Source organism: Arvicola amphibius, chromosome 1 (genome assembly GCF_903992535.2).
Source record: "Arvicola amphibius chromosome 1, mArvAmp1.2, whole genome shotgun sequence".
In the NCBI taxonomy this organism is placed as follows: Eukaryota; Metazoa; Chordata; class Mammalia; order Rodentia; family Cricetidae; genus Arvicola; species Arvicola amphibius.
The window spans coordinates 180,230,835-180,243,828 of record NC_052047.1 but is presented as its reverse complement, the minus strand read 5'-3'; the positions used below and the strand labels follow the sequence as shown (position 1 = coordinate 180,243,828).

Genomic DNA, 12,994 nt, shown 5'->3' with positions numbered 1-12,994 from the left:
ACCCTTCCTGGGCTTCAGTATAGCGTGGGATAAACTGAGTTTGTAATGTACTTGGATGGTGGTAAAGGCGAGCTGGAAACAGTATTAATGCACACCGGCCGGTGCTCAGCAATGCGAACTGTACTCTCACTCCGCCTGTCTTCCCTTTGATCTGCAGGTGGCGGCCTTGGCTATTGCAAGTGGCAACGGCTTGTTGCTCAAAGGAGGGAAGGAGGCTGCACACAGCAACCGCATCCTTCACCTCCTGACCCAGGAGGCCCTGTCCATCCACGGAGTCAAGGACGCCATCCAGCTGGTAAGTCACAGGGCCAGGTGACATCTATGGAAATTTGTAGCAAGTATTAGGTTGTGTGAAGCCAAGATGCTTCTACAGGCAAGCTTGACTAGAGCGGCCACAGGCTCTGTGAATCCAGCCACTCTGCAGAGTCAGGTGGGTTTTCATTGACTTGGGACAGCTACCACCATACAGACGTATCCTGGAACTGCTGGTAACTCGGTATCAACCAGACCTTCACTCTTTGTAAAAATTTAATTTTCTTTATTCCTGTTGGTTGTGTATGTGTGTGTGTGTCGGGGGGGGGCAACTTTATGGAGCCCCTTTTCCCCTCCCACCTTTACATGGGTCCCAGGAATTTTGGGCTCAGGTCTCCAGGCTTGCATGGCAAGCATCTTTACCTGCTGAGCCATACATCACTGGTCACCAGACCCTCTCTAGGGCTGGCTTCCTCTCATTGGTGGAGTTTTTTAGGGTAATCATTTCGAGGTAAAGAATTCACCAGTGTTTGATAGAGTTTAGATTTGACTTAGGTCACTTTAAGGAAGTTTGTCATCGTGTGGTATGGACAAATGAGACCTTGTTGCTGCCACTTTTTCTGTGGACACTGGCCTGGCCCGAGCTGCCAGGTGAGTGTGATGGGAACAGCTGGAGGTCGTGCGAGCTACTTCCATCTTCTCTGAAATCCTCGCTAGACCCCTGCAGGGAAGTGCTGTTCGTTCCTACGCCCTGTTCTGGACCGGGGAAAACCAGGTTTGGGTGCAGAAATCCGCCAGTCAGTGGTAGGGCTTAGATTTGATTTAAGTCATTTTTAGATCTTTCTTTTCCCATGGAAGGCCCCTCCCTCCAACATCTCAGGATTGCCCTCTCCCTGCTGGGAGGGCCTGCCTCATCGCTTGCTCAGGGAAGATTCCAGGCTTAGGAACTCAGCCCAGCTCAAGCACAGCCTGGCTGAGAGTTCTCTCCTTTCCTCCCTCTCTCCCTGCCAATGTGTACCATACGTACAGTAGTACACAGATCACACATAGACTTCTCTCTGACTCTGTCTGTGTGGATACACATGGCCACGTGTCCCCAGCCCACCACAGGCCCCCCTGCCCTTCCTGTCCACTGTGCCCACCACACCGTAGGGTAACCACTTTCTTTGACTGTCACCACATTCGGTTGCTTCTGTCTGTCCCTGAACTCCGATGGAGGATCCATAATGTGCTTTTCTGTTCCGTGACTTTTGTTTATTATTAGGTCGTGGTATTCGCCTGTATGTTTGCATCCAGCAGTTCTTTCTGCTTTTTCATTACCATGTAGCAGTCCATTTATAGCCACATACTCAGTTCATCTTTTTGTTGGTTTCATGAAATAAAGAAGCTATGAATATTCCGGCACATGTACCTTTATATTCCTGTTGTAACATGACTAGATGGAAGACAGTGATAAGTTCAGAAAAGAAAATGCCTGGCATCTCTGTGTCCAACCCAGGTACTTGTGAAAGTACAGTCTGCCTCCCAGGATAGATTTTCATTGGATGTCTTGGGGAAATGGAACCTCCTAATGAGACCCAGCATGCCCCGGGTTTGGTGATCCACCCACAACTCTTTGCCCCTCCCGAGCATCCTCTGCCCTGTGCTATGGTGAGCTGCCCCACCATCCTCTCTTCTGGGACTAAGCTCTCTGAAATGCAGAGCATGGGTCCCAGCGAGGCCCACAGTCCCGTCGCTGTACGGCATGGCCAGCGTTTGCTGGACAGCGCTTCAGTCTCCACAGTGAGGAACTTGCTTTCAGAGTAAGCTTTCCCAGGGCTGGAGTTCGTTATTGGGGAGTGCAGACACTGGTCTGTAAAGAGGAAGCTGCTGTTTCTCTATTTTGTGCAGCCAGAAAACGCTGCCTTCCTCTTTGGTTTTCTCCCTCTTCAGGTGAATACCAGAGAAGAAGTTGAGGATCTCTGCCGGCTTGACAAAATAATAGATCTGATCATTCCTCGCGGCTCCTCCCAGCTGGTCAGAGACATCCAGAAAGCTGCCAAGGGGATCCCAGTGATGGGCCACAGCGAGGGGATCTGCCACATGTATGTGGATTCCGAGGCCAGCGTGGACAAGGTCACCAGGCTCGGTGAGCTGGCCCGGGGCCCCGGAGTGAGCAGTTCTCAGTGATCGCTCTGTGCCTGCGGATCATGTGTTCAGGACTCACTCTTTGCTCTCCATTCTCTTCAGTCAGGGACTCCAAGTGTGAGTATCCGGCTGCCTGTAATGCTTTGGAGACGTTGCTCATCCACCGCGATCTGCTGAGAACACCGTTATTTGACCAGATCATTGATATGCTGAGAGTGGAACAGGTACAGTAGACCCACAGGGACTAGTGTGTGACACTTGCACTGTGTGTGCTGTGCTGGGTACAGAGGTGGCGGTCTGCTGGGCGGATGGAACTGATGTCCAGATGGCCGCGTGGATCCCTGCTGCAAGGATGCAAAGGTAACAGACCTTATACCACCCTACAGAGTGGATCTTTACAGCAGAGTTTCATTTGGGTGGCAAAACTATATATCCAACTAGGCGTTACCTTTATGTAATATTTTTTTAAAAGTTGTGCAGAAATGGTTTTGGCTTTGTGGTGAGTATAGTGTGTAGCTGCGGGCAGGCCTGCTTTTCATCCCGCCCTGCTCTCGGCCACTGCCTAGCTTGAAACCTGAAATAACAACACACAAATTGTATTCTTTTAAATACTGCCTGGCCCGTTATTTTCAGCCTCTTACTCACATTTTGACTAACCCATATCTAATAATCTGTGTAACACCACGAATGGTGTCTTACTGGGAAAGATTCAGCATGTCTGACCTGGTGGCTGGCTCCATCGCGACTCTCTCCCTGAGGAGAGGCACGGCAGTCTGACTAACTTAGGAGTGGCGTGGCATCTGACTGAGCCATCTACCTCACTTCCTTCTTCCTGTTCTGTCTACTCCACTTATCTAAATCTTGCCCTATCAAAAAGCCAAGGCAGTTTGTTTATTAGCCAATAAGAATCCTCCATCAGGTGAGGGCTTTTTTTTTTGGTGAGGTATGATTTATTTTAGGTGCATGAGTGTTATGCTTGTATGTCTGTATACCACATGTACCTGGTACCTCAAAAGGCCAGAAGAGGGCATCAGAACCTCTAGAACTGCAGTTACAGACAGTTGTGAGCTGCCATGTAGTTGCTGGGAATTGAACCTGGGTCTTCTGGAAGAGTAACCATTGCTCTTAACTGCTGAGCCATTCCTCTAGCCCTACAAGTGTTTTCAAGAGTAAAATTTATATGCATTCACATATAAATTTCACATATAACCACATTCATGTTGCAGATACACAGACATGTGCATGTACGCACACATACACACAATATAAAAATTGTTAAAACTTACACAAACCCACAAGAGGAAAGCAGATGCCTGGAATGTCTGTGTCTGAGCACAGCACTGTGTATCAGTCTAGTCTAGAGCAGAACTGGCTGTCAGTAGAAGTGGGGAAATGTGACCCCCTAGTGGGACTCAGCGTTTTCCTTGAGGCAGAGCAGCCGCTTCCTTAGTCACCCCATAGCCTGCTGCCATCTGCAACTCTTTGGCTTGGCTCACAGAGGGTTCATTCCATCATGGTTGGGGAGCGGCTCTGATCACTGGAGCCAGGAAGCGGAGGACAGGGGAACACAGCCTTCAAGGACATGTCTCTGGCGGTCTCCTTCCTCATGTAGACCCACCTTCTGCCTTCCACCCCTACCAGTTTAATCCATTAGGCCAGAGCCCTCAGGTCTAGGCGTCTCTGGAAAGCCTGTCACAGACACAGGTGTACCTCACGAATCCCCAGTCAGGTTAGCAGCCAGAACCACCCAGCACCAGAAGTCACTGCACCCCACAGAGTAAAGGGAATCAGAACACGACTACTCGTGTTCACGCCCATCCACTAGAGACCATCTGCTTGACTACCTGCAGATGCCAAATATTACAGTCACTGCCCATTTGAAAAATGGAGGAGGAAAAGCCGTCCCTGGCTAGAACTGAGCCTCCTCCTCCTACTGTGGGCAAACCCTTTTCAGAGGCTTCAAACCAAGATGAGGCAATGTGTGTCCTGCATGCAGCACCTTTGTATATCAGAACCAAATCCTCGGGGTGACCTGATCACAGATGGGGTTCCTCAGTCCTGCAGAAAGTACAGTTCCAATAAAATCAAGCCACCAGGCAAGACAGATAGAGCTTGTCATAGCTGGAGCCAAGACCTGAAGGAGTCAGGGCATGTTCCTAGTCTGCAGTCTCGGAGAGCAAGGCCTGTGTGCAAGCCGACTGATGACGTCCCTCAGGTCAGTCCAGGATCCTTATGTCCGTCCAACAGGAAATGGATCAGTTTGAGAGCCTGGAGCTGGCTATGACTGGCCAAAATCACGCGGGTAACTGAGGTTGTCTTAAGTACCAGGCCAGGGCTTCCCTGGGGTGTGGGGAATAAAGATACATCTGCGGCGCTTTCTCTCTTGTCCTGAGTCCAGCGCAGGTTCCACTTCATAGCGAATGGGAATTTCTGGTCAGAGGTTCCTTTCCTCAAAAGCCAGAAGTCAAGGGCTTCCGTGCCTCATACATTCAAAGGCTTTCCGTTGGAATCCCTGCCCCAGGTTGCTCAGGGCCCTGTTGCTGGCAAAGTGGCCAGCAAGCCCTGGCCCACCACAGGGCAGAGCGTGCTGGTGTGAAGAGGGGGAGGTCACTCTCCAGGCCCACGAGCAGCTCACACAGGCCCTGCTGTTGGTTCCTACTGCTGCTGCAGTCTTTTGTTTCTATACTGGATTTTTCTCTCTGACAGGTAAAAATTCACGCAGGCCCCAAGTTTGCCTCCTATCTGACCTTCAGCCCCTCAGAAGTGAAGTCGCTCCGAATAGAGTATGGAGACCTGGAAGTGTGCATTGAGGTGGTGGACAGCGTCCAGGAAGCCATCGACCACATCCATAAATACGGCAGCTCCCACACAGATGTCATCGTCACAGAGAATGGTCAGTTTGTAGGACTTCAGGCATGTGGTGCCAGGTTTCTTTGCTCTGACCTACAGTTGGTTCTGCTGCTCCCAGCCGCTCTGGTCCTGCAGGAAAGCACACTCCAGACTGACCAGGAACAGTCCTGGCATTGGAGTGCTCTCTGATCTACCTGTGGTCCATCGCAGGGCCCCCAATGGCAGGACAGAGATGATTGGTACCACTTTAAAGATGGCTTCCCGGGCTTCAGAGGCCTTGTCCTTACCTGTGCAGCTGCCTACCAAGTACTTCAACGCCAGACATTCTGTAATCTCAGAACCCAGAAATCTCAGGCAGGAGGATTGCCACAAGTTGGAGAGCTGCCTGGATTACATAGTAAGACCTTGAGTCCAAAAAAGAAAAACAAGTTTACAGCTGAGGGAACTAGTACCAGGAAGCTAAGAGCAGGAGAGACTGCACACTCATTCATTTACCGCCCAAACAGCATATCAGTGACTTGCCAGGGTGTCTGGCTCCGAGGCCTTGTGGTGCAGGAAGCCATATGGCCCCTGAGGAGTTCACAGCCGAGCAGCAGCCGTCATTAACTGGCCACTGACCACGAGGCACTGGGGTCAGGGCTCTCGGGCCGACTGGCTTCCTCCATACTCTGAGCGCCAGGTACTGTCCCCGCCTCGTGCGTGCAGAGATGTCACACACCTCCTCAAGGCCACAGAGCTAATGTGTGGTCTTGGAGGTCAGACCTAGACAGGCTGTTCCAGCATGGAGGCATAACTACCCTATTCCAGCCGTCCCCTACCAGCTCGGACCATGGGATCTGGTATCCATCTTTCCCTTCAGAACTCTCCTAAGCCTGCGTGTTTAACATGCGAGGAGAACACGTGCAGTCAGATCTGTCACCGGGGAGTGGCCAGAAGTGGGCGTGTTCTCCATGGGTTATCCTCATTTGGTTCCTCTTTCTTTTCCCTGTAGAAAAAACAGCGGAGTTCTTCCTCCAGCACGTGGACAGCGCCTGCGTGTTCTGGAATGCTAGCACTCGCTTCTCCGATGGCTACCGCTTTGGACTGGGTAAGAAAGACAGGGAAAAGGAGCCCCTGTGGCTCTCCCACCATAGGCTGTAAAGACACCTCCTTCAGTCATGTGCGTGATCTAGATAAAGAACAGAGAATCAAGAATAGGCCCGTTTACCCACCTGCGTTGGCAGACCGTTCACCTGCTCCTGATTCCTTTTCCTTAAGTGGGGAAACCTAGAGACAAGTCAGATAACTCGCCCATAGTCACACAGCCGGTGTCAGACCCAATATGCACAAGCCCGGGTGCCCCCATTTCAATGCAGGCAGGAGCAACCTATCTTGGCTCACGAGCTGTTGTGGTCCCCAGAGAGCATGCCATTGCAGATTTGAGTGACACAGCCAGGTTGCCTCAGGGATAGGAACTACACATAGAACCGAAGGGGCTGAGCTCGGCATCTCCACAGAGCCTAAGCACCAACATTCGGAACCAGCAAGGAGATGGGAGGTGAGGGATTTAGCCCAAAGCATGTACTTAGAATGCACAGGGCTCTGGGTTCATCTCTGGCACCAGCACAAACATGATCATAGAAATAGACACCTGGTCCTTTCATCAGTTATAAAACATCCAGCTCTCTAGAGTTGTTTGTGCAGTCTGATTTTCCAGGGGACTGTTAAGCATCCAGTAAGACATTTGTAGCACATTTTGTGAATATTTGAGGTGTTAAGGGCTGTGTGTGTGTGTGTGTGTGTGTGTGTGTGTGTTGGTATCTTGGTGTGATGTGGGATTCCTCTCTGTATGCTAAGAATACCATTGGTGAATAAAGAAACTGCCTTGGCCTGTTGGTAGGGCAGAACTTAGATAGGCAGGGAAAACTAAACTGGATTCTGGGAGAAAGGAGGCAGAGTCAGGGGGAAGCCATGGAGTCACCACCAGAGACAGACATGCCAAAACTGTGCCAGGGCCACTGCCACATGGCGATGCACAGATTAATGGAGATGGTTAAATTAAAATGTAAGAGTTAGCCAATAAGAAGCTAGAGCTAATGGGCCAAGCAGTGATTTAATTAATACAGTTTCTGTGTGGTTATTTTGGGGCTGAGCAGCCAGGAACCAACAAGCGGCCTACTACTGCACTGGTGAGTGTTGGTTTTGTTTTGTTTCTTGAGACAGGGTCTTCCTATATAGCACTGATTATCCTAGACCTTGCTATGTAGACCTGCCCTGACTCAGACTCAAAGACATTTATTCCTCTGCCTCCCACATGTGAGGACTAAAGGCTTGTGCCACCACATCCAGCCAACATTTGAGAATTGTAATCTCCTTACCCTTTTTGGTGTTGTTTGTTTTGTTGGTGGTATTGGTTTTTTTCTCTTCGGTGCTGGGGATCAAACCCAGGGCCTCCAACATCCTAGGCAATTGCTCTGCAACTGAGCTACACCCTCACCTCCTCCCCTTACCACCCCCACCCCAGCCTTTTGGAATATGTGATCTGCCTGGAGAAACCCCTCTCCCTGATCATGGAAAGCTGTAAGGGAATTTACCACAGTTTTCTCAGTCATTGACTTTGACTTGAGTTTCTGTCGCATTGGGATTCTGATTTAATTTTCACAGCCCTGCACTCCAGCACTTCTACTCCAGTAGAAAAGTGACAGCTGGCCCGTCCTTTGGCTCCCTTGACTACTGCTCCACAGTCACGGGACCTCGTTCTTCACCACTTCATCCTGAGGCCTGGTGCACCATGCGCACTCAATGAAGTTGTGATGCACGGGGAATCCCAGCCCCACTGAACACAGTAGAGAACACTGAGCCAGACCCAGGAAAATCCCTGGTCTCAGGAGCAAGAGGGGAGAGAAACAGAAATGAGTAGTAACTGGCAGTAACTGGCAGGTGCCTTCATGCTAAATTCCTAAGGAGTATTAAGAACTATACTTTTGAGAGTATGGAGACTATTCTGGGGGCCCTGGGTTCAAAGCACATGCTGCTATCACAGAGGATGCGGGTTCTTATCCCAGCACCCACATCAGGTGACTTCCAACTGAAACCCCAATTCTGGGAGATCTGACGTTCTCTTTTGGCCTCCATATAGGCACTGACCAGCATGTGGTGCACATATATACATGCAACTTTACACATACAAAATAAAAAATGAATCTTTTAAAAATAAATACTGTTTTGGCATAATAGTTTATACCCGAAGTCCTAACACCCAGGAGGCTGAGGCAGGATGATGAAAAATTCAAGACTGGCCTGGGCTATACCGTAAGACTATATCTCAAGAGAGAGGGGAGAGGGAGAGAGAGAGAGAGAGAGAGAGAGAGAGAGAGAGAGAGAGAGAGAGAGAGAGAGAGAGAGAGAGAGAGATACACTTCAAAACACATCCAGATATTACAATGGGGTACACAGTTGAGATGCTTAAACTGTCAGAGTACACCTGGATGAAGGGCAGTGGGAGAGGGGCATTGTGATCTGTAGAGACAGAACACACTCAGCCTGGGTGAGGAACACCAGCTTTCCGGCCAGGGAGGATGGGCCAGAGTTAGCAAAGAGAGAAGATACTCATTGTGGGCTCACGGGCGAGCAGGCAGCAGTGGGTGGGAGAGCTACACCTTTCTCCATGGTTTTTTGTTTTGTTTTGCTTTTTAATAGGAGCTGAAGTAGGAATCAGTACATCACGAATCCATGCCCGGGGACCCGTAGGCCTGGAAGGATTGCTAACTACTAAGTGGCTGCTTCGCGGGCAAGACCACGTGGTCTCAGACTTCTCAGAGCACGGCAGCTTAAAATACCTTCACGAGAACCTCCCTGTTCCTCAGAGAAACTTCAGCTGAGAGGAGCCAGGCTGTCAGGACTGTGCTGTGCACTGTCACAGTTGGGCTCCTCAAGGATCTGCAGAGAGAACCTCGTCCCCACCTTCTTAGAAGGGTCTGCCTTCCAGACAGTTCACCTATGCTTCTGGCTCAACTCAGCATTTCCAGTCTTAGCTAATGTTCATATTCCATCCCAGCTTCTTGTATGTGTCTGTCTCTGTTACTGAGGTTGACCGTAGGGTCTCAAACATGCTAGGCAAAGGCTGTACCACCAGCCTGGCTCTCTAGCCACACAGTCCAGTCCAGGAAGAGAACCATTCTTGCAGGCGGAGACTGGGCTTTCCCCAGGCCCATTCCCCCAGAAACTAAGGGAGAGCCGTCTCTTATCATCTCACATCAATGACAAGGAAGTCCTGGCTGCTTGTATTACCTCAGTGAGGTAAGGTCTCTTGGCATTCGACCAGGACCAACCCTGCCATCCTCAGACTCTCCATGTGTAATTTTATTTCTTTTATACGTGCTCATCTTCAGAAGGGGAGATTGGGAATCTTTAAGGAGAGGCAACTCATTAAAACCTTAAACATTTTCACCGGAAACGGTGCCTAAAATGGACTAACCTACTTCCCTGGGAAGGTTGGTCTTCATGAATTTAAGGGCGCATCCCAGACAGCTGCAGTCGGTCCCTGGCCAGGGACACGTGGTACCTTTGATGTAGCTGGAATCTGAGCATCACACTGGAGCTTTGAATCTCAAGATGTTCCTGCAAGTGGAGGAAGACCTACAATTATGCCTGACCTTTTTATATGAATTATTCTGTCATCCTGTTCTTGACCTCCAGAACAAAGATTAGAGCATTATTTTAATACTTTGGATTCTTTCCCCTTTTTTGAGAAATTAAATTCTTATAAAAGCCTGTGTGCACGTTTCAAGCTTTCTCCCTTATTTGTCCTCACCCTCGCCTGCCCTCTCCCTGCATGGTGACCCTTCTCCCCTGCCTGCTCTCAGCATGCTGTTCTCTGGAAGTTGGCTGGGGCCGGTGTGTGTGTGTGTGTGTGTGTGTATACAGTTTCCATGGAAGTGGTGCCTGGAAGCCCTCCAGGGAGGGACTCAGGCCTCGAGAGGAGAGGAAAGCAGGACAGTGGGCATGAAGAACGTGGAGGCTACTTAAATGATGATCTGATGTCTGGGGTGTGCACGACATGTCGTCCCCACGGCACCCACTTCACCAGGACACTGCCCACGTCCTTGGTTCACTGTGGCTGTAACTAAGTTTATGCTCCTGACCTGTGAATTTATAATCTCCTCACTCCCTCCCCTTTAGCCCTGCACTTAGTCTCTGATATTCTATAGTCTGCATTTCAAAGACATCTTGTTGCTTGAGAGCCTCCAAAGGAAGCCATTATTCACTGACATGCTGCTTCTGACCCTCAGAGTAGTAGTTTTATGGGCATAAGTATCACAGTCGTAGAGATCATATTCCCAGTCTGGCTCCAGGCTCTACCTCTCAGCCAGACCCTTACATGGTCTGGCAAGCCACTCAGCCTGCCCTGCCCCATGAAGGGGGAGTTCTGACATAGCTTGCCTGAAAAGGCAATAAGCAAGGTCCAGCTGGAAAGACAACCAGCTCCCACCAGACAGCAGATGCCCCACAAGTCTGAAGTTGCAGCCCCAAAAGAGCTGAGCCCTTGGGGGAGTCACTGATAGCAAAGGCCAGGACATGGGCTCTGGGGGAGATGGGCTCTGGGAGTGATTAGTGGCAGAGCTTGCAGGCCGCAGGTTGGTGCACGCAAGCTCCAGCATGAGGATGAAACCAGCAAGTCTGGAGAGCAGTGACTGCTGACTTAGGGCAGGTTATAACACTTTAAGAAAACAAGTCCTAGCCATGGTGTTGGTATCATCTCTCCTGGAGATGCCATTTTTACAGCATGGGACAGGGATGGGGTATGATCTAGAAAAGGCAGGTAAAGCTTAGTCAACAAGGTCATTTCCCATAAACATACCAATTTCCACAGACTCTGGATCACCAGCACCCTCTCCTCCATCCAAAGTGAAGAAACCTAAAGGGGACTAGGAGGCGGCCATAGTCTTGAAAAACACTTGGGTGACCAAGTGTTTACTGGGTTGTCCTATGGGAAAGAATCTCTTATTCTGAGGCCACTCCTGAGGTCCTGCCTCCTACCAGCTCCTAACCACATGTACCACAAAATGATGAGCTAGCTCTGAGTCTCCCAGTTCCCACTAGGGGCAAAAGAAAAAAAATCCCTCTGGCATATATAAGTGCATGATCTTAGTCAAGTGGCAGTTGTAGGTTCTCTGTGATTACATCCCATGGCAACAGTATGGGACATACCAACTTATTGGATACACACAAGGACTGCATGGGGAGAGGAATATCTGTCCTTCATCCATTACTTTACAAACCTGTCTCTCCCTGGCCCTGTCACGAGCCTGTCAGTTGGCATGGTTCAAAGTGGGGCACTGCTTCCCCTAGTCTGCAATTGGCATTCACATGATTCGGGGCTCATTAATCCAAACACTCTGCTGGGCATGTGGTTTAAATTTGACCAAATAGCATGTTGGTGGAATTTTTATGCAGTTATTAGGAAAAGCAAGTGCTAGTCTCCTGGGGCCATAAAGTCTATTTCAAGGAGATTAAAGCTGATTGTGTCCAGTCTGCCTACTGTGTAGGGAGAAGGTGCGTAAAAGTCATCCAAGAAAAAGGAGGAGGAGCCAGAGGCTGTGTAGTTAGCCTGGCTCCTTCCACCTGCGTCTGAAACATACCACTAGGCTCAACTCAGTAATTCAGTTTTCTGCTTAAACTAGTTTTAGCTGCGCGAAGGGACCGGTCTTCTGGAACAATACCTACAGGATCTCCATGACTCTAGTGGCCATGGGATATCCCGGAGGAGTTCCCGTGAGGATCCAGTGATGATGGTGTGCCAGAAACCAGAGGCCTTGAACCAGACCAGCGACTCGTGGCAATGAATGTTTGCTAGTAAAGCTGATTGGATACACTGCTCTCAGTGCCACCAGGACAAATGAAGAGGTGTTACAGAGGCAGGAAAGAGGAAAAGTGAAGAAGGTTTTTTGTTTGGGTGTTTTATTTGTTTAGTTTTGTTCTTATGTTTGTTTGCTTTATTTTGGTTAAGTTAGATTTTTTTAAAAAAAATTTTTTGTGGGGCGGGGAGTGCTGCAAGGGTGATGGGAGGATATGGGAGACTGGGAGATGAGCTGAATTAGGGTGCATGATGTGAGATTCCCAAAGAATAAAGAAATTCTGTTTAATAAAAAAAGTTTTAGTTCGCTTCTTATTTCTTTCGAATTGGAAGACTGGATGACAAGCTGGATTCAGATCTCTGCTCTGCCACTTGGAAAATGAGTGGCCTGGTTAACACAAGTTGCTTCTCTCTTCTCAGGACTATTGCTATGTCTGCTGCATAGATGATAAGGTCTGTAGTTGGCACAGCTGAGGAGGGAGAGATGGTCACTTGCTGTGAGTCCTCATGAGCTCAGTGTTGTTCACAAACTCCAGAAGCTTCTTGTTACTGATGAGGCTATATTCAAGAGTCAGGTTTTCCTATCCTTTCTACATCTGCCCCCCGGAAGGCCAGACTTGTCCTCCCCAGGAACAGTGAGGTGCAGAGCCCAGTCTGACCAGCCCTTTAAGTACCTGGGCAATGTGAGCACCTGTCATCAAGAAGGGCATGAAGGGACAGAGATTTGATTTTGAACCTGAAGTATCCAGGAGAATGTTTTCTGTTGCCTGAGATGACCAAAGCTAAGTGCAACAACTTTGACACTCCTCCTATACACACACATACACACACACACACACACACACACACACACACACGTGCGTGTACACACACTGGAGTCCTTAGCCATCACTGAATTTATGGGCCTTAAATACCTTCAAACTGCCCCAA

General features: G+C 49.4%; 1 protein-coding gene across 2 annotated transcripts in view; it reads left to right on the top strand.

Moving 5' to 3' along the window:
• Aldh18a1 (aldehyde dehydrogenase 18 family member A1) overlaps positions 1–9,985 on the top strand; it is a 34,909-nt gene extending 24,924 nt beyond the window's left edge. For both annotated transcript variants that reach the window (XM_038328279.1, XM_038328274.1), the window contains exons 13-18: positions 158–295; positions 2,185–2,380; positions 2,482–2,603; positions 5,086–5,272; positions 6,221–6,316; positions 8,908–9,985. In XM_038328279.1, the coding sequence (XP_038184207.1) occupies positions 158–295; positions 2,185–2,380; positions 2,482–2,603; positions 5,086–5,272; positions 6,221–6,316; positions 8,908–9,089 (921 nt within the window). In that variant the 3' untranslated portion in view covers positions 9,090–9,985. The remainder of the gene's footprint in view (positions 1–157; positions 296–2,184; positions 2,381–2,481; positions 2,604–5,085; positions 5,273–6,220; positions 6,317–8,907) is intronic.
• Positions 9,986–12,994: the final 3,009 nt, after the last annotated feature.